The sequence below is a fragment of the Semicossyphus pulcher genome, unplaced genomic scaffold (genome assembly GCF_022749685.1).
Source record: "Semicossyphus pulcher isolate SPU_LCO1_2020_fin unplaced genomic scaffold, fSemPul1.0.p SCAF_2, whole genome shotgun sequence".
NCBI classification, from domain to species: domain Eukaryota; kingdom Metazoa; phylum Chordata; class Actinopteri; order Labriformes; family Labridae; genus Semicossyphus; species Semicossyphus pulcher.
This window is the reverse complement of record NW_027211693.1, coordinates 11239594-11260732: the sequence shown is the minus strand read 5'-3', so window position 1 is coordinate 11260732 and position 21139 is coordinate 11239594. Positions and strand designations below refer to the sequence as shown.

Genomic DNA, 21139 nt, shown 5'->3' with positions numbered 1-21139 from the left:
ACTATTTTAAATTCATTTTGTTCAAAATATGTGTGGCATAAAAACGTGATGCTTCTTTTTTTCTCTCTGTGTTTGGTTTGAACTTTTGGGACATAAAGCAGACCTTTACCAGACTGTCTGAGAGGTCTGGACCATTCATTATATCGCACATCAGTAAAGTATTTTGACCCCCAAAACATGCAGTGCACTCTAGTATTTAGACTAAACATTATTTGACACAATGAAAGCCACTGTGGTACGACACTGGACTGATTTGATCTAGTATCTTTGTCTTGCTAGTTTATGAAAGGAAAAATACCTACAGCAAACTATTTACAAATACAAGATAGTGCAAGTGCATCTTTCATTTTTCATCGCTGCATCTTTCAAAGTTACTGAAACTCGTTTACGGTTGCAGCTCCAGGATCTTGTCCAGAGTGTCAGCATTTTCTTCAGGGTACAAATTATCTTTGGGCTCCCTGCTGGGCCTGATCAACTGCCCTCTATGCTTAGTGAATGTACTCTTTTGCTTTCAATTTTCCATTTAACCAAAGCAACCTCTGTTTGAATAAAAGTGATGCTGACAGTGATAAAATATCACATTAGGAATACGCATATGTGAAAGCAAGTCAGTGTTATGTCCTTTTGCAACACATTGCTGCAAAATTAACTTATAAAGCAGGATAAGCCCCCACTCATGTTGTACTACAGTGATGCAAATTCCCCTAATGTGTTAACGGTTAATTACATTACAAAATCCAATTGACATACAGTGCACAAAATTATTTTGGGGTCCATAATCTTGGACTTTAGGAATTCAGGATACACTTTACTATTTCAGACATTTTATCAAACGATGGAAAGTATCACATTTATGCCGCTAAAGGGAGGAAAATTCTATTTCCCTTATCCATTGTATTTTCTATCATTAAAAAAATAGGAATTTTATTTCATTTAACACATTGAAAATATACAAAACAAGACAGAGTTGATGCATATAAAATGAAGGTTAAAAATCTGTCAACAACGGAGGAAATTATATGCCACATGACAATCTGTTGAAAACAGTAAACAGTAGATTAGATTTCATTATTCTAATTTACAGCAAATCAATAGAGAACGGTAAACCGTACAACCAACAATAAACCAAAAATAAATAAAAGTGAAACAATAGGTAAACAAATGAAGAGCACAAAAGAACATTCTTAGTGACAGGTGTATAGCAAGTTTTAACTTTTCACTCTTTTTTCACTTATACTTAAGAGGAATTTAAGATATTTTGAATGAGCCAAGCACAAGAATGAATAATTTTTGTTTTGTGTATAATATAATTTTACATCTAAAATATATTGTTGAAGCCTGCCAGGGAATGGGTGGTGAGTCATATAGGTGGGTGTGGTGAATCTTACTTTGATATAACTAAGGACATTATATAAATATATTTTTAAATCAATTAAAAATAGACCATTTTTTGGCCCCGAGTAAGTCATACGAGCATAATAAAAACTGCACGTGTGTGCCATAGACTGTAGTGTACAGACTTCGTTGTGTTCACTTTCTTTAAACTACGGAGTGATCCATCTTGCTCATACACCATCTTTGTGCGGCTGGCTGTACAGCGCTCATGCCTGCTGTGGTGTCTGACTCCGGGAGGATGGACGGTGTGTCGTTGGGGTGAGTTGGCTCAGCAGCGGTAGGGATTATTTTGTAAAGCTGTGATTCACGCTGCTCCTACATCTGTTGGATAACATTTGACCACACACGATCCACCGGCTATTAACACAACACAGAGAGCCGAACAGATATCTCCTAGCAACGCGAGCTAGCCCTGTTGACTAGTTAGCTTCGCTGAGTTAGCTAGCATCTTTGGCTGCCCAGCTGAGGCAGTTAAACAAACTTCAAGTTCACTCATAGACATTTAGAGACTGTCATCAAGTGGTAACTTAAAGACAGCCAGTTTAGTGTAGTCTGGCTCTTAAAATTGGTTATTTCTGTCTTTAAAGCGATGTTTCATGGCAGTTATAAGCTTATGTTAGCTGTGAAGTTGCTAATAGCTAACCAGTCTGCCAACTTGCCGCTGAACAAACTCAAAACACATATTTTTATTTGTGCACTCTTTTTGGTATTTGGAAGAAAAGAGGACGGACTTTATGTATTTGAGAAGACGTATGCATGTACATGGATTAGTTTAATTGTTACCTGTTATGTCCTGAATCACCATACTAATCCTGATGCTTGTAAATGCTGCATCATTATTTCTTCAAACTGTTTTTAAATAGTCTGTGTCTAAAGGACGGGTCATAGTGAGAGTCAAGCTAGTACATAAAAAGTTATAGATCATGCATACAGTCATTACAATCACGAAACAAAGTAAATCTCTCGTTACATCAGTTCAGGCTGATGTCACATTGTGTTGTTTTTTCCTGCACCTGCTCTCAGGTGAGTGCAGATCACCTTTGCTTAAAAGTTGAATTGAAAACTTTATTTGAATGTTCTCAAATATATCCTCTCAGCTTAGGATATTCAATGCGGCTTGTATTACACAACAGGTTTTCTTCTGTGTTCCGGCTGGGTTACAGTACAGGAAATATTTTTGTTTTTCTTCTTTTCTTTGTGGGCCTGTCAGGGGAGGGTTTAAAGGAGTATTCTGTATTTTCTTGTTGTCAGCAAATACCTTGAACAGACTTAAACCAATAAATGTATCTAAGGCATTCAATATTTTTTAATCTATCCAAAGCCTGATAGCTTATTCCTTTGCACCATGGGCTTCATAGTTGTCCAATAAAACGTAATTTATTTAATTTTCATAGGGGCAAGAACGAAGCATGTATACTGCTGCAACATACCAAAGCATTTATAGCTTTATACCTTGTTTGTAATGTCGTTGTTGGGTCTTTAGAATACATAAAACTTGACAGAAAATACACAAGTGACAGTACATAACACAAACTCAACAAGAAATATGAACTTGAAGAACCCAAAACTCAAAAGGAAAATTAAAGAGCAACAAACAATACAAACGTAATAGAATGCCATAAAACAAGAAGCAAGATTTCACATTGATGCTCTGCAAGTGAAAAGATGGCAGTGGAATCAGGAGACTAATGAACACTGGAGTATTCTGATTATGTTTGCATTTATAGATGTGTTTAAGAAGAGAACTTTATTATGTTAAACATGACAATGATTTGATCCTATTGGCTTCCTGTCTAAAAATGAATTACTAGATTGTGTATCATCATAAGAGGCTTGGTTGTTGTGCATGCTGCTTTTGACCAAGAGGTAGCACAGTGATATAAATATGAAAAGATAAAGCAGTGCATGAACTGTTAAGTGCACATTATTCCTTGTTAAATGTTCTCCTCAGATAAAGTTGTTATAATTTCTGTGGAAATACGGAAACGATCAATCAACATATATATCCAGGCCATTAATTATGTCTGTGTAGCTAAAGACTGACAAAGGCTTTTCATCTGTGCCATGGGTATTATTGCTGTCCAAAAACACATCATTGTGTTCCTTTATTATCATTAAACACAGCTCCTGTAGTTTATTTTCATAACCGCCCTGTTAAATGTACAGCCTCCCTAGTATTGTACCAAAATGTGCATTAATCATACAACCTTTAAAATAGTCCCTTACACCCACACACAGCCCGGTCCTGAGTAATACATACTAAAATAGATCCCAAGCGGTTTTATGGTTTTATTTAGGGTGTTTTTAAAAGCCTATTTTCATGTGACTACATTTTGAATACTTAGATCTGCCTATACATGGGTTTTGGCATAAGCGGAAAGTGTTGTAAAAAGGACTAAGGCATTGTTGGTTTTGTAGTCCACAATTTAAATATACACAAACATTTTTTGCAGTTTTAAGAAAGGGAATTAATTGTTGGTTACAGTTTTAGTAATAAGCCATACACCTCTGTGTTTAATGAGTGAAGCAGATCTGACACTCCTAGTTTTTACTTGAGAAAAATCTTCACTGGTATATTCAACTGGTAAACTGGTGCTAAGTATATTCAAAATCCTGACTGTGGAGTTTCTCGTGTGCAGCTGCATCTAAATTCCATTACAACCAAAGCAGATTAGCATGTAGAACCTGGGATTATTAAAGGAGGATGGGTCAGTGACGTCACACAAGTGTTCAAAAATAGCTATCACAGGCAGACAGTGAAGCCTCGAGCAGCCCCTCTTTGGAGTCACACTTGATGTGATGTCTTTTCTGTGTTCAACACCATAAAGACAACAGTGACAGATATGTGTAAAATGCTCAGTGCGATTAACCTTATGTCTGTCCCATCCTCTTCTCATAACCTCAGTGATGAAACCGAAAGTAGCCTGTCTAACTGTCAGGTCATCGTCTATCTCCACTGATCCATCCAGACGCTGTCTCTCATGTCTTAACAGTCTGGTGGCCACACCGGCCTCGCCACGTCCGAACTGCACCACGGACTCGGAGGAGGACACGATGAATGGAGGGATGCTCACCTTCAACCAGACGCACATGAGGAAAGCTTTTCAGCTCATGAACGAGCTGAGGAGGTTTGTTGCTGACTGGCAGTTTTTGCTTTCACTTTCACACTGAAAATAAAATTACCGGAGTATCATGGTGTCTAATCAATCATTTTTTTCTGTCCGTTGTTCCTGTAATAAAGGGAAGATGGTAATGTGTCACATATTTAAGACAGAGTTGCTTGCATGATACTGAGACATGAAACCTCCATCTGCATGATATCCATATACTCCACAGCAACTTTACAAGTTAACCATGAAAATTAACACTTAAACTGGCACATTTGCTGGCACCCTTCCTGTCCACACTTGGCTCTTAAAGCGGCCTTCTTATAATAAATCCTTGTCATATTTATTTTTTACACAGCAGTGTCGTCTAAAGTGTTATGACAAACACAAGAATTATGCACATTATAATTAGTCTTTCTTTGTCTCTCTCTGTCACTCCTCGTTCTTTAGTAAGAAGATGCTGTGTGACGTCCAGCTGGTGGCAGGGAACGTCGAAGTGCCAGCTCACAGGGTGGTCCTAGCGTCCTGTAGCCCCTACTTCTGTGCCATGTTTACAGGTACGCACACACAGTTGTTTTGCACAATCCTACATGTAATGTGCATGTGTTTAACTATGCATGTGTTTGTAGGCGATATGAGTGAGAGTAAGGCCCATCAGGTGGAGATCAGAGAGGTGGACGGACCGACTCTGAGAAAACTGGTCGACTACATCTACACAGCTGAGATAGAGGTCACAGAGGACAACGTGCAGGTGAGTGTGTGTTTGTTAGAGAGTGTTTTTTAAGAGGGAGAGCGAGCAGGAAGGGAGTGAGAGCATTTTCCTGTTTTTACTTAACAAAATTTTCTTTCCTTTTTTCTTCTTTTATTGTGAGTTTGACCTCGTTCCTGCTCTTTCTCTGCTCTGTTGGACCAGTCAGTTTTGAAGAAGTCATTTTACCATTCGGGCACCAGCATTTTAAAACGTCAGTTTCCACTTTCACAGTTTGGATAATTAAATCAAGTGGTGCTGCTCCCAGCAAAAAGATGTTGGCTTACAGCATTAGTCACGCAGTTACAAAACAAAGTTGTTTTCCAGAAGTGAGCTTGTCATGTAGCTGCTGTCTTGACCTTCTCTGTGCACAATCCTTTTGTTTTAAGCTAAAGTCAGAATAACAACATAACAAGCTGGTAATAGGGATAACAACCAGCCCCTCCAGGATTTACACCAGGAGACCGCCGAAAGCAGTTGATGTTTGCAGTGGATATTGTAGTTTAAGGATTGTTTTTACTACACCGTTTATTCAGACCACATCGTTTTAGGCTTTTTTTCTAATTTCTAGTGACTCTTGATGGGAACTAATTCATCAAATTCCAAAAACACACTTTGTTTCAGCCACTAACTTTGCAAAAATCTGTGAATTGGACTCAAGAGGAGGGAAAAGCCAAACACCAGGAAGTTTTAGTGATTTTAAACATGCCTGTGTTTTTGCTTCCTGTAAGGGAAATTGTCCACTGAAGGCCTGATCGCTGTAAATCTCTGGTTTAAGTTTAAGTCCAGAATGAACCTGTATGAAGGGCAGATTTTTATTACAGGAGATGTTAAGAATGGTAATGTTTTCTTTGCTGTGAAAGTGCTGCACTGAGGCCTTGTTTATCTCGGTGGCATTCACTCTTGGTAGCTGCATGTCTCTGGCGAGAGGTTGAATAAATGCTGCAGGATCGGGCTGCAGAACGGAAACTTCCTCCGATTATTAGCACAGGAAGTCTGCATGGAGAGAGGCAGGAAATCCTCCCACTGTTAGCAGCGTGCCCCCCTGATTGGCTGACTCCGAAATGTTTTGATTCTTTGCTCATTTTCAGTAAATGTTGCTTTTTCTCTGCGATTTCTTGGAACTGTGTGTTTTCCTTGCACAACATATGTGTGGTTTTTCCTGTGTATGTATGCTCAGGTGTCACAGCTGTTTTCAGGGGATCTGATGCTCCCTTTCAGAAACCATGAGGCTTCAGAGCAGCTGTGCACTGACAAAAGAGGAGACAGTAACAATGCACACGCAGAGGATGACTGAGTGATGACAGAGAGGTGTAGAGGCAGGCAGACAGTGTCTCCCTGACCTAGTTAAGAAGGGATGCAGCACAGGATATCTTCGTCTGTCGGCGTCAAGCTTTAAACAGTACACTGACTGAATGCTAACAGATTAAAAATGCAGTATTACAGTGCAGGAGGTGCAAGCAGAGCAGAAATACAAGGTTGTCCATGAAAAAAGTTGATGCGTCACACCAGGACGTCCTGTTGTGAGGCGTTGCTTAGGCCTAGAGCTGCAACTATTAGTGGACTGATTGAGCAGTCGGTCATCAGGAAAATATTTGGCAACTATCATGATAATCTGTTGATCATTAAATGGACTTTTCATGTAAAAATGCCATAAATTGTTTTCTGAATCCCGTCATATTGGTACGTTTCCTGCTTACCTGTTTTTTGTCATGTTGAACTGAAGATTTTTAAGTTTTGGATCAACAAATGAAGACATTTAAAGATATCTCATTGGACAGAAATTGGGATGGAAACTTTATAGAACAAACTCTCATTAAATCGGTCTAGAAAAAAAGCAGATTAGTAGATTGATAGATGAATGAAATTGTGGGGGGGGGGAAATGGTCGGCTCAACCCTACTTTGGCCAATCAAATACATACAGAAACCTTTTTCTGTTTGACGCATCATTGTGACTCCAAGTCTGTCAATTGACTGGAGATATAGCTCTGGAAAAAACACTCCAAATGTTCCTTAAATCAGCCTCTCTCTCTACATGTTATGGCCAGCCCAATCCAGATCTGAACCCCTTATAAACCTCCTGAATGTGATCAAGAGGCCATCGAACAAAGACGAGTGGCTTGAATTTGTGCACCAAGAGTAGCATAATGTCAACCAACAGCAGTGTGAAAGTCTTCCAAGATGCATGAAAGCTGTGATTAAAAACCAGGTTATTCTACCAGATACTGATCTCATTAGTATTCTGTTGTTAAAGTCGAGCTGAAACGGCATTTCGAGAGTATCTAGCTTCCGTATCGTGACGTGTTTCCGAGTGAAACAGGACGTGCAGGCGGGACATATCATTAGAGGGATTTGATTTGATCGTTGAGAAGTGGGCGTAGACAGACGTTCTCCACAGCGCAGTAGCTAGCTAACGGACCGAGCGTTCTTGGTGCTCTGCGGCTAAATGTTGCAGATTGATTGGTTGAAATTGTTTGGTGCTAACTTACGTAAGCACGTGTGAAATTTAGTTTTACCGGAAGAAAAAATTATCGGATTTTGATATAAGAATACGAAGAAATGGATTTTCTGTATTTTTTTTTGGCCTATATTGTCAAATAGATGCACATAATAACCGGGGATGTGATCTAAAAGGATTAAAATTACATTTTTCATTTCACCTCGACTTTAAACATGAACTTGAACTTGTTTTCTTTGCATTAATTGAGGTCGGACAAACACATATTTGCATCGTTTCGTTTTCTTCACCAGTCGTCATTTTCTGCAAATAAAAGACCGAAATTAGAATTATTTGATTTGGAAGAAGTGAGAAGTGTTGTTTACAATAAAACAAAAGTTCAAGCCCTTTCCCACTGGACAAAAAACCTGATAACACCCGCTAACACCTGACTTTTTTGCTTAATGGGAAAGGTTACATTTGGCATTCAGACTCGGGTCAAATGACTCTGCAGTAGACCCGGGGAATTATTGCCGATCGGCATTGATGGGAACACAAAACCCGTGTAGGCACGCTAATCTTCCCCCCCTTTCCGGTGCGATGCTATGCTCCGACTCCTTGTCATCTCAGGTACAAATTCCACCCGTCTCCGTCCGAGCAGCGCTTGAACATCGTTCCAAGTTTGTCGGAAAGGGGTAAAAGTTAGCAGTAAACAGACGACCAATAATTGTTCCGTACCATGCTATTCTAGCATTTTTTTTAATTCATTAGAAGACCAGATTGTGTTTTTGTTTTTCCACCAACAAAATCCAGTTGAAGTTTTAAAGTGACTCTATTATGTGTGTGTCGTCACTGCAGGTTCTGCTGCCGGCAGCCAGTCTCCTCCAGCTGATGGACGTCCGTCAGGTTTGTTGTGAGTTCCTGCAGTCTCAGCTTCACCCCACCAACTGTCTGGGCATCAGAGCCTTCGCTGACCTGCACACATGCACGCAGCTTCTCAACCAGGCCCACGCATACGCTGGTAAGCTTCTCCACGTTCACACCACAAATCCTGAGTCATCTTTAATCTTTGTGTGTGTGAAGGTGCATGTGTGCTAGGAAGACCTCTTTGGAAAATGCTGCATGTCATGTTTTAAGGGGATTGGGATGAAGAAATCTTGTTAGATGTAGTGTGCGTGGTGTGTAACCCTGCATGTTTGTGTCTCTCAGAGCAGCATTTCACTGAGGTGGTGCAGGGAGAGGAGTTTCTGGGCCTTTCTCTGCAGCAGGTGTGCAGCCTCATCGCCAGTGACAAACTCACTGTTTCCACAGAGGAGAAGGTCAGACACCACAACATATACCAAACTGTTTAGCCCTTTAAGAAACTCACTTTGTCTCTTTCCTTGTGGATGAAAGTATTTTTGAGAATAGCACTTGTAAGGGAAGGTAGAAGATTAAGAAATTCTCTGCATAGTTGAAGCCGTTGCAGACAGGCGTCCTCATCCGGCTCTCTGCGTCTGATTGGCCCACTTTGGCAGAGGACATATTCCAGAGGATGTCAGCTGTTAGTCTGTCAGCAGGGAGAGTCTGAGGGAGCATCTGTGTGTCATCCTGCTGTCAGAGCGGCGCAGGCTTCAAGGTGACTGCCGGTTCAGTCAGACAGACACAGAGGGAGCTGTCATCTTGTCTGCTCTATGTCAAACTGGCTTCATCTGTCGGCACGATCGGGTTACTCATTGCAAAACTAAAGATGCTAAAATTCTGAATTCTGGAGTCACACAATTTTAGGAATCGATTTGTTTTTTTTTCGTGTCGACTCAATTTGTTTTGAGGCAGCGAGGATGTAAGAAGGGGGAAAACATCCTGTTATTTTGTTTTGGGGGCTTTCACACAATATTTAAAGATGCTAGCTCTTTTGCCAACGTTGTAGTCACACCAGATACATGGAAATTCAGAATTAGGTTTACTATCAGGGACGCATTTACTGGAGAAAAAAAAATAATGCTGTTTTTCTGAATTAACGAGATACTTCAAAAACCTGCAAAGGCTCTCACGTGAACACACTAAGGGCCCGATCAGACAGGACGCGTATTAGCAGCTGGGGGCGGCTTTTTTGTCATTGTTTTCAATAATAGTGAAGCTTTTTGCACATGTGCATTTTTGAGGAAACGCTCCGAGCGCCTGGAGTTGAAAAAACTTCAACTCTAAGCAGAAAAGTGCCCGACGTCATGGGCGTTTTTTCTCATTGTCCAATCGGATGAAAGGAGAGGCGAGCCTTCTGTCAGTTTACAATGTAACGGTTAGTTTAATGACAGCTAATGATTCGGTGGTTGCCTTAACAACAGTAGGAAAAAAAGCCGCCCCCAGCTGCTAAAACGCGCTCTGTCTGATCGGGTTTTTACTTTCACAAAAAAGGCAGTGCGGTGCGCCTCTGTCTGATCGGGCCCTTAGGCTGCATTAATACTGCCGCTAAAAGTGTCCCAATTCTGATCCCCCCCCCCCATGTGACACAGATCGGATTTTTTTCAGTGTGAACAGCAAAACGTTGCATGATATAATATAATAATGAATATGTGTTACTAAATCAGAATGTTTAGGAATGTTTCTCAAATCCAAACAGTGTAAAACTTCTTATCATTCAGCTCTGCTGCAGTGTTTTATTCATGTTAATATGAGGTGTTAGCTTAGCGTAACTGCCAGGTTACAGCCCTAACATAGGCACATTATCTTACACACATGTAGCTGACAGTGTCCTGATATCTCTGTCTCACAATTACAACTAAGAGGTTAAAGTGAACGGGCTTCTTTTCCCCTCGATGCTTCTTATTATAGTCTGTATGGTTTTATGTGAACTCTGCTTGTTTGTCCAAATTTAGCAGTAAGGGAAATAAGGATCTTTATTTTAAACATTAAGACGGCATCATTTGTGGTTCATTATAAGTAAGGCACTTTTTTAAAAGCAGGCCACATAAACACATATATATATTTATACCGTGTGAATGTGAAGAGGAAGTGGCTTATAATGTATGTTGGTAGAGGAGTTTCTTGTGTTTACAATTCATCTAGTTTGAAACCTTGATCAGAGGAAAGTCCGGGGAGTCGTCGACTAATGGTCCACTTTCCCTCACGACCCTCCTCGTCATCAGGGGGGGGCACTCAGTCCCTTGGTTGCCCCGACAGAGCTGCTCCACAGGCCAACAGGAGATGATTGAGTTGAATGTGAATTTTGAAGCGTTAGATTTTGGATTGCAAAACACGCAGGACAAAGGTCTGTCACCTCTGCTGGGCCGACATCCTGCTGGGAGCCGCTGTGACCACTTGATAACTCTGTTTGACTCTGAAAGAGAGCAGTGACTGCAGCTGTAACGATGCAGTTCACACAATCAGGGAGTCAATCGTCGGGCGTGTGAGATCATTTAACAGAGTCTTTATGTCTTCTTCTCCTCATAGTTTTGGGCTCTCATTCTCAATAAACCAACATTTTTTACACACACAAAAACAAAGTAATGATGTTGAAATGCTCTTATACTTCTACTTTTATGGGAAAGTTCTGTTTTGTGTTCCTCTATTAAAGCATTCATGTTTTCTCCCTCACTGCTGTCTGTCTCTCCTCTCTGTCTCTCTCAGGTGTTTGAGGCGATGATATCCTGGATAAAGCAAGATAAGCCGGCTCGTCTGGAGCACATGCCCAAACTTATGGAGCATGTCAGACTTCCTCTACTGTCCAGGGATTACCTGGTACAGGTACAAGAAAGCCTCTTTTCTTTTCTTTATACTTATTTCAATTCCATGAGGAACACCAAACGCATACAGCTCCAAACGCTCCTTAAATCAGCATCTGTCTCTACGCGTCATGGCCGGCCCAATCCAGATCTGAACCCCACTGAAAACCTCCTGAATGTGATCAAGAGGAAGGTGGATGGTCACAAGCATTCAAACAAAGACGAGCTGCTTTAATTTCAGTGCCAAGAGTGGCATCACGTCACCCAACAGCAATGTGACAGACTGGTGGAGAGCATGCCAAGACGCATGAAGCTGTAATAAAAAAAAAAAAACAGGTTATTCCACCAAATATTGATCTCTGAACTCTTCCTGAGTTAAACATTAATATTCTTCTGTTTAGACGTGAACATGAGCTTGTTTTCGTTGCATTATTTGAGGCAAAGAAAACATCCTTTTTGCATCTTATGGTTAAAAAACCATAATTGTTACACTGAATGTTTTCTGGAGCTGTGTGTCTGTTAGTCAAATTTTCAGTCAACCAGATCACAAGTTTTTCTAGTACGACTGTAGTGAAGGTCTGAAGATGTTCCCAGTCCTCCAAGTCCTCCCTGGTCTTTAGTTTCTAAGAATCCTATTGTCCAGTTACTTTGGAGTTCACCATGCTACAGCTGCTTGACAGCGTTTATTTTATGTCCCATGAAAAGTATGTTGATAAATGAACTGTGATTATTTTTGTGTTTGAACTGGATACATATGGTTACATGTGCTGCAGCTTACGATTACTTTTATTTAGGGATGCACGATATTATTGGCACATTATCGGTATCGGCCGATATTGGGCTTAAAAATGAGAGGATATCAGCCAACACGCCGATATAATTAACCGATAAAATAATGGGCTGCTGCATACTTGATTAAATGCCTGACCTCGGCGCAAAGAAGACCTGCGTGGCGCAGCGTGATGACGTCACGTGTGTCTACCTGCAGCATGAGAGAGTTAGAAGCCAAAATGTCCGTGGTGTGGAAGTTTTTCAAAGTGTCCGAAATAGAGCAAAACTGCTGTTTGCAATGACTGCTCAGCTTCGGTGATGCGAGGAGGAGCCAAGGCAAAGTCTTTCAACACTACAAACTTGATTAACCATCTCAAGACCCGTCACCCCGACCGTTGTAACAAACGTGATAAGAGTATCACCATTAAACTGTGCGCTAATTCCAATACAGAAGAGAGTTGATGACCTCTGCAATTAGGTGTGCGGGGAAAAAAATATCGGTATCGGTAATCGGCTAAATGAGTTGTAAAATATCGGCATATCGGATATCGGCAAAAAATCCAATATTGTGCATCCCTACTTTTATTATTGATTCATCTTAAAATGATCACGATTCACAACCAGTTTTCAAGTAAACAAAACTGGTCATCCCACTCTTCAGAACCATAAGTGATGTCTTTAAATAGCCGGACTGACATGTGGTCTCTGTTTCAGATTGTAGAGGAGGAGGCTTTGATAAAGAACAACAACACCTGTAAAGATTTTCTCATAGAAGCAATGAAGTATCACCTGCTGCCTGCCGACCAGAGGCACCTCATCAAGACGGACAGAACCCGACCACGAACTCCCATCAGCATCCCAAAAGTACACACGCATACATATACTGTAACACAACACACTTTAAAACATGAAGCCGTTGTCGTGAGTAGGATGACTGTAATTCGGATGTCTGACACTGACTGCGATCTTTCTCAGGTGATGATCGTTGTGGGCGGTCAGGCTCCGAAGGCGATCCGCAGTGTGGAGTGTTACGACTTCCAGGAGGATCGATGGTACCAAGTAGCTGATCTGCCTTCAAGACGCTGCCGAGCAGGTCAGTTAGTTTAGTCCTGAAGTTGTCTAAACGTTGGAAACTGATATAAAAATCACTAATATAGTGCTTTCTTTTTAAGCGTCTTCAGTTAAAAAAATAACGATTTAATCTTTAACCATTATTCACTTCCATTTCCTTAACTCTGTCTGTGTGTCCAGGCGTCGTCTCCATGGCAGGCCGAGTCTATGCAGTCGGGGGGTTCAACAGTTCTCTGCGGGAGCGAACGGTGGATGTGTACGACGGAGTCAGAGACCAGTGGAGCGCGGTGTCGAGCATGCAGGAGAGACGCAGCACTCTGGGAGCTGCTGTGTTGGCGGATTTACTGTACGCCGTGGGGGGCTTCAACGGAAGTATAGGTACGCCTTCGCACTCAGCACCATCATGCATCCTGTCACAGCTCATGGTCTTTGTGATGCCTTGATTGCAAGATTATTTGTGCTGAAAAAGACGCCTTTTTATAAGTGCTGAAAGTTTTACCAGCGGAAATTACTATCTCAATCTTTGACTAGAATTTAGGGATTAGATGGCACATCTGTTACATTGTCCTTTCATTTTGTCACTCCCTGCAGTACAGATAATACATGGTCAAGTCCTCTACTACCCCTTTCCCACCTTAATTAGCATGTTGACACAGATTTTTCAGACCCAGGAAGACCCACTTAAAGATACGATTGTCTCTGTTCCCATTGCCAGTGAAGTATACTCCTGTCGGTCTCTTTTCTGCTGCGTCACCATCTGACGTCACAAACGCGCCCGAAACAGGGTTAGTAACCAGTGAAGAAGTTACGGTGGTTAGGTCTTTATTGTATCTATTACTCATCCAGTCTGTTTAAAAATTGGAACGATGTTCGAGCGCTGCTGAGACGGAGACGTGTGGAATTTGTAGCTGAGATGACAAAGAGTCGCAGAGGATAATTACCTGGGTCTACTGCAGAGTCATTTGACCGGGTCTGAATGCCGATTGTAACCTTTCCCACTAAGCAAAAAAGCCGGGTGTCAGCTGGTTTTTTGACCAGTGGGAAAGCCTCTTAACAGACACAGAAACACACTGCAACAGTTACCAACAGGTTTAAAGAAGTATCTTCAGCTGTAGAACACAAAGCAACAAGTTTAGGGTCTAAATACAGACGGAAAGTTCCAAAATAGACACAGTCAGTGAAGAAATGAGTAGAAAACAGAAGTTAATGTGTGAGAGCAGGCTTTACAGAGAGACATAGTTTAAGGGCAACATGCTGATGTAGTTAGTTACCCTGTCTAGTTTTTGAGTGTGAAAATTACAGCAGATAAACGTGTGTTTTCATGTCCAAACAATTAACAATCTTACTTGTTATTTGGGACTTTTCTTTTTGCTTCTAACAGAGAGTTCAAGTAGAGCAACACGTTTCTTTATAAACTAAACACAAATAGACTTGTGGGCTGCAGTTGTGTTACTATACAGTATGTTATCAACCATTTCTAACTGTGTTCAAATCTATCTTTAATCAGCGTGATCAGCCCGGTGACAGTAACTTTTTGAAACTAAGGCTCAGCGTCTCCTACTTCCTGTCAGCACACACAACCTCACACCATGTGTGCGCTGCAAGTCCATCCATCCATTATCTTTCGCTTATCCCGGGCCGGGTCACAGTGGCAGCCTACTCAGTAAGGTGACCCAGGCGTCCCTCTCCCCAGCGACATTTTCCAGTTCCTCCTGGGGGATTCCCAGGCGTTCCCAGGCCAGACGGGATATATAATCCCTCCAGCGAGCTCTGCGTCTGCCCCGGGGTCGCTGCAAGTGTAGCCACTAAAAGTAAACACTCCGCAGCACGTCTGCTCCGTTTATGAGGCCACAGCGTTACCCAGCACCGGGACGAAGTGCCGCTGGTAACAGGAATACACTAATTTATAAGCCACACTGCATAATGGAGCGTCTGCCTTCATCGTCCCGCCGACATCTTTGACAGCAGCAGTGTCGCATGCTTGTTCACAGTTTACAGGCAGGTGACAAACAGTCTCTGCTGCACGGCGGTCAGTTCGCTCTGTGCTCTGAGAAGAGCTGCACTGGTGTGATATCAGAAGGACTTCTCCTGTAGCGATATATTGTTCAGCTCGAGTGTGAGCAGACTTTAACAGCCTGCTCGTGTTCACAGTAAACACAGCAAACACGGCAGTGTTTTTCTTCTCCCCTGTTTTAACACTTCTACTAGTTGGATGCAAAATGTTTACACTTCCACTCACACTTATTCTGACCTGATAATGTTATTTGCTGATATTTTTCAGTTGCTTCTCTCTGCGTCTCTCCTTCAGGTCTGTCCACAGTGGAAGCCTACAACTATAAATCGAACGAGTGGATGTACGTCGCCTCCATGAACACCCGACGCAGCAGTGTGGGTGTAGGTGTGGTCGACGGTAAGAATGAAGTGTGTGTGTGAACTGGGTAACATCGTGTGCTAATCCATTAAGAAGCCATATGTTTTAATGACTGTGTGCGTGTGTGTATGTGTGTCTGTACAGGTAAGTTGTATGCAGTAGGAGGCTATGATGGAGCTTCCCGTCAGTGTCTCAGTACAGTAGAAGAGTACGACCCTGTCGCTGATCAGTGGTGCTATGTGGCTGACATGAGCACACGGCGCAGTGGAGCAGGTACAAACACACACACACACAAGATAATCATTTTTATTACATAATGTCTCTTAAAAGTATAAATATTGATAGTAATAGCAGTGTATTATAGCCAAAGGTACAGAGTTGAGCTTTTGCCAAGTTTCCTTTGGCTCAACAGCACCACCCGGTGGACATTGTTTGCAATTGCATGAGCAAAAATCCTAGATGGAAAACAGTCATTTTGCTCACTGTAACAAAATGTAGTAACTGTGTTCACCTTGACAACACGGGGGAAAGTTAAACCCTCCTGCCTGCAAAAAAATACATTTATAGATCTCATTTTTGTCATTGCTCACACCTTCGTTTGCGTGTGGGGGTTTTTCTCCCAGGTGTAGGTGTGTTGGGAGGTCAGCTGTATGCAGCAGGAGGACACGACGGTCCTCTGGTGAGGAAGAGCGTCGAGGTGTACGAACCTCAGACCAACAGCTGGAGACTGGTCTGTGACATGAACATGTGCCGACGGAACGCAGGTCAGACATCGAGCACAGACACACAGCATTCATTAACCGTTTCTGCACGCGGGCGCTGAAAGTTCATGCTTGAAATTGATGATTTAGGAGAGAACAGAAGGTTGTTTTTTTTTGATTCTGCAGTTTCAAGACAGTTATAGGATTAGCTTTGAATATAAAGTTGGCAGCGGTTCATAAGGCAACAAGAGCTCATAGAGGTTCGTGTAGAGACAACAACAATTTACACTCTAAAAGCTGAGAACTAAATCATGAAGCTACATTTGTTTTTTTCTGTCAACCTAATAGAGTCCTCCAGAGCAGAGTGCTATAGTTTTATAGTTTTGAAATTTCCATTAGTTTTTATTTGTATTTTAGTCTTTCTGTTTGGTTTTTGATTTCAGTCAAATTCAAATTGACTAGTTTTATTTTAGTTTTTATTTAGTTTTAGTTTTTCAGGTGTTATGAGGAAAGCCTTGATTTAAAGAAGCTGAAAAAGTATGTTGCTTTGCTGTTACCTTCTGGGACTAGCTTGTTACTGTGTCATCTTCATTCTAGGTTCTTTTTATTAGGGCAGTGTCTCATCAAACAGAAGGGGACAAAGTGGTTTCGCAACAAAACCAAAGCTGATTTTTACCTGCAATGTTTTAGTTCATGTTGTGTTGTTCATTGTAGTTCTTATTTAATTGTTTTCATTTTTATTTCAGTTAACGAAATTATTTTTTTCTCTGCTAGTTTTACTCTTAGTTTTCATTAACTCTAATAACCCTGCTCAGGAGGTATGACCTAAACAATCGCAAGCTTGTTCCAGTGATACCTGATTTTTCTCTGCTTGCCTTTGCGTTTAAAGACGTGTAAAATGTGTCCAGCACCTAAACGATGTCTGCAGGGTGGTGACAAAAAACCTGCAAGAACTCAGGAGGCAAAACATTACCCTGCTTAATGTCTTGTGTTTTTTACTGTACAGAAAACAGTTTGCTGGTTTTGTATATTACGTTTAAATTATATATCTGTTTTTAAGAGTTTTGGAACCAAACAATGAGTGGAAATTCCTTTTTTTGTCCTGATAAACACCTGACCACATATTTTTATTGTATTTATTTTGTCGTTAAAAGTCTTAAAATGTTCGCTCCTACATAAAAGATGTCTAAAAATCTATCCAGAGTTATCTATATGTTTTGACATGAAGATAAAAAGGCATTGAATAGCAGAGAAATTACTTGTCAGATTTGCTGAAGTGTGAACATTGCTCTTGTGAAGGTGTGTGTGCCATAAACGGGCTGCTGTACGTGATCGGAGGAGACGACGGCTCCTGTAACCTCTCCTCTGTCGAGTTTTACAACCCGACCACAGACAAGTGGAGCCTCATTCCCACAAACATGAGCAACGGGCGCAGCTATGCCGGTCAGTCTGATTGCACCATCGCCACACGTGCAACATTTCCACGTCACAGAGAGAAATTAAGATCCACATTTAACCTTATTTCTCACTCCTACAGGAGTCGCAGTGATTGACAAGCCGTTATGACCGAGGGTCTCTCACCACGTCAGCTCTGCATCGGCTGCATCTCTCACAGAGACTCACACTGACGTCTGAAGCTCCACAGGCACACAGAGGAGTGACGCAGGCGATGAACGCTGTCCAAATGGACGGGACGCCCTCAGTCCTCGGCTGAGTGAAAATCAAGGAGGCATCTGGAGGAGCTTTTGGCGCTAAACCACAAGCTGATGTTGCTGCGATGTCCAAGAGAGAGATCCTAACTATTAAGACATGGTTGCACTGGATTAGAAGCAATATCCACAGAGATAGTGGGCTTATAAGATAAGCTTTCTCTTGGCTTTAAATGCCAAGCACATAACAAGTGGCTGTATCAGCTGACATTAGACTCACTGAGACTGGAAGAACTGAAGCAGACGGGGCCAAACGGAGAGTTGTATCTGCTCTGAGGTGTAAAGGCTGTACCTGCAAACCTCGGCACACCATGGGAGCTAATTTTTTAAAGAGACTTGCCACAGTTAGCCTGAATATAAATCTGCTTATGGGAAGTATTTGCTCGGTGGTTTTCCGGTGCCGATTGTCAGCAGGTGTAGCTAAAAGTTGACCTGAGCCTTCCAGAGAGCTGCAGCGTCGATTTGTGTTGAGTGTTTTTGTTTCCAATCAGGCGGCCCGGATCTACAGAGCTGCGAGATAATTTGAAGAATGTACAAAACATCTTTATATGCAAATCATATTTAATATTTTCAGATGTTTTTAATGATGTGCAGAACCACTGCGGTGGCTTTACACTCAGGCCCGTTGATCCGATTCGACACAGAAGGACTTGATTTTGTTGTCGGCACACTACTGATGCACTGATCACTTGCACTGACTGATTGGACCGCCTTTCTAACTTACCTGCTGTCTCTCTTCCCACTCATGGGAGCATTTAAACTCACCACTTTGAGGCCAATAATGGGATCCGAAATTGTAAAAAAAAAAGTGCCAGTTATATGATCAGAATGATGCTGGAGTCACACAGTGTTTTATCTCTTTGTAACAAACTGAAATGATGACTTGTTTCTGTTTATTGTGTAAGGGAGCGTGTCAAAATGCACTGTAGAAACCCAACTGTAAGATTATAATGTAAAAGAAGCAGGTTTAAGATTTTCTATTTATTGTTTTGAGACGATTGAGTTCACATTTCTTCATATCAAAGTGAGGTCGTCATTCCATTTCTCAGCATTTAACTTGTGCTCTTCTCACAGACGACAGCGGGTTTATTTTAGGTGTAGTTCTTCAGCTGACTGACTGGTGCCATAGCTTTGAAGTAAAGAGATTTATAGAAGCTGTTTTATGAAAGGTTTCCTCAGACGACCTCTCGTTTCTTTTGTCTCTGAGCTTCCACAAATCATGGAGCAACTGGAAGTGATCGGCTGTCATGACGAAAAGGTTTATAAAATACTTAACAGACCTCTGTGCTGTTGTCTTTTTCATGTCTTCCAGGAAGTAAGTTCAGGTCATATGATCACAGTATGAAACTTTACACTTATCAACTGTAAGGGATCACTGTGAATATCTAATTTTTTCCAGGAAATCTCCATTTGACGCAACACAGGCAGAACAATGGGGGTTTGTAGTTTGTGCAGGTGTTTTAAGTCCAGATTGAAAAGTGAGGCCAATGTCTTAAACTGCGTGCTTATTACTGGCCTGCAGGGGGCGTCTGCTGTGGTTGTATAAACAAGTTTTGTCTGGAGGTTGTTGAGAAAATGATCCTCTTTCTCACCTGAACTGTTTTCTAATATCTTTATGATTTGACCGCAAGTTTTAAGCCTTCGTCAACACAGCATGATGTTTAATTATTGCAGTAGGGTATGCTACAGGGCATGGCTTACTTATGATTGATAAGTCCTTACAGCGACTTTGGTACCGGGATAGAGGCGTACACAATGCATATCCGCCGCCTCTTCTAAATGTGGTGACCTCTGGCTCATAAAATATATATATTTGTTGACGGCAAATATGGCGAACTCGAGTCTTATAATGTCGTACACATATCAATTGTATAAGTCCTGAAGCTACTTCCACTTCTTACATGCAATACATTCAATGGTTAAGTCATGCTTCATGTCAAAGATGCAATCCAAATGTGCAACCCTCCAGATTCTGCTCTAAAACTTTGACAGGTTTAATTGCGTGGTCATGCAGGTGAACAGCATGGATTGTGGTGCGTTCGTGATTCTGCAGGTCGGAAACACACATAGAGTCCACTTGAACAGTGTTGCAACATAGCGGAATTTGTAATGACAGATAATCGAAATCCAAAACATTAACAGGTTAGCATGTGGAATTAGCAGCTCCTTGTATCACACTTTTGATCCTGCATTTATTATGCATTAAGCTTTGTGGAGCACTCTGCATAATGTGAACTTCTGCTGTTGGAGCTTTAAGTATATTTTGATGCTTATACTTTAATTCAAATAAGATTTTCAGTGCAGGACTTCACTGTACTACTTGTACTAAGAAATAGCTTTGAAAACTTCCACCACCACTAGAAGTAAGTCCAACAAATCACAGTAACCGAAACATAGTCATAATAGAGGTGGTTATTTTTCTTACTTAAGATGAAAATCTTCACTTAGATGTTAAGAATATGTAATATATATGTAGTTTGTATCTAAGGATGCTAAAGAGTCAGGATATTTAGAATTGTAACTTGAATGTAATATAAAAACGGTATCTAACATGGCGTAAGTAACCGCTCTCTTCCGGCCTCTGATGTCTGACTGACAGGTGCAATTAGCCTAATTAGTAACTCTCCGGCCTTTCTGTGGCTCGTGTTCAACAATGCCACAAGTCTGTGGATCCATTTCAGGACGTTTGACGGCTTCAGCAATAGGTGAGTTTAACTAAATTAATTAAACAGCGACAGTAACGCTAAAATGTTTCCTGTTGGTTGATACTGACGGTTCATCAGCTTGCTTTTAACCTACCTAAACACACACAGCATCCTCAACTCTGGCCCAGCAGTTTGTGGTACACGTTTGTACGACTTTCTGATTTCTCCAGTAAAAACACAATTTAACGTGAGACACAAACTTTCCTCACAGCTGTGGAATTTAAGGAAGTACTTTTACTCAAGTACCATACCGAAGTATCCTACGACTTTTAGGTAATTTCTTGAGTTTACACTGTGTTTTAAACTTGAACTATTTTGTTTTATGGATATTACAGCTATATTTGTTTTACTTAACATTTAATAACACGACCACTCACAGTATGACAGTTGAAAGAAATAGCAAAAGAATAATGTACAAAAAA

General features: G+C 41.2%; 1 protein-coding gene across 1 annotated transcript; it reads left to right on the top strand.

Moving 5' to 3' along the window:
• The first annotated feature begins 1603 nt into the window (after positions 1 to 1603).
• On the top strand, positions 1604 to 19291 carry klhl3 (kelch-like family member 3). The gene is made up of 15 exons (XM_069669499.1): positions 1604 to 1653; positions 4389 to 4523; positions 4953 to 5059; positions 5132 to 5253; positions 8547 to 8709; positions 8898 to 9007; positions 11295 to 11411; positions 12875 to 13024; positions 13136 to 13253; positions 13412 to 13609; positions 15540 to 15641; positions 15747 to 15875; positions 16226 to 16366; positions 17603 to 17746; positions 17841 to 19291. The coding sequence occupies exons 1-15, from the start codon at positions 1604 to 1606 to the stop codon at positions 17867 to 17869; spliced, it is 1815 nt and encodes a 604-aa protein (XP_069525600.1). The 3' UTR covers positions 17870 to 19291.
• The last annotated feature ends 1848 nt before the right edge of the window (positions 19292 to 21139 follow it).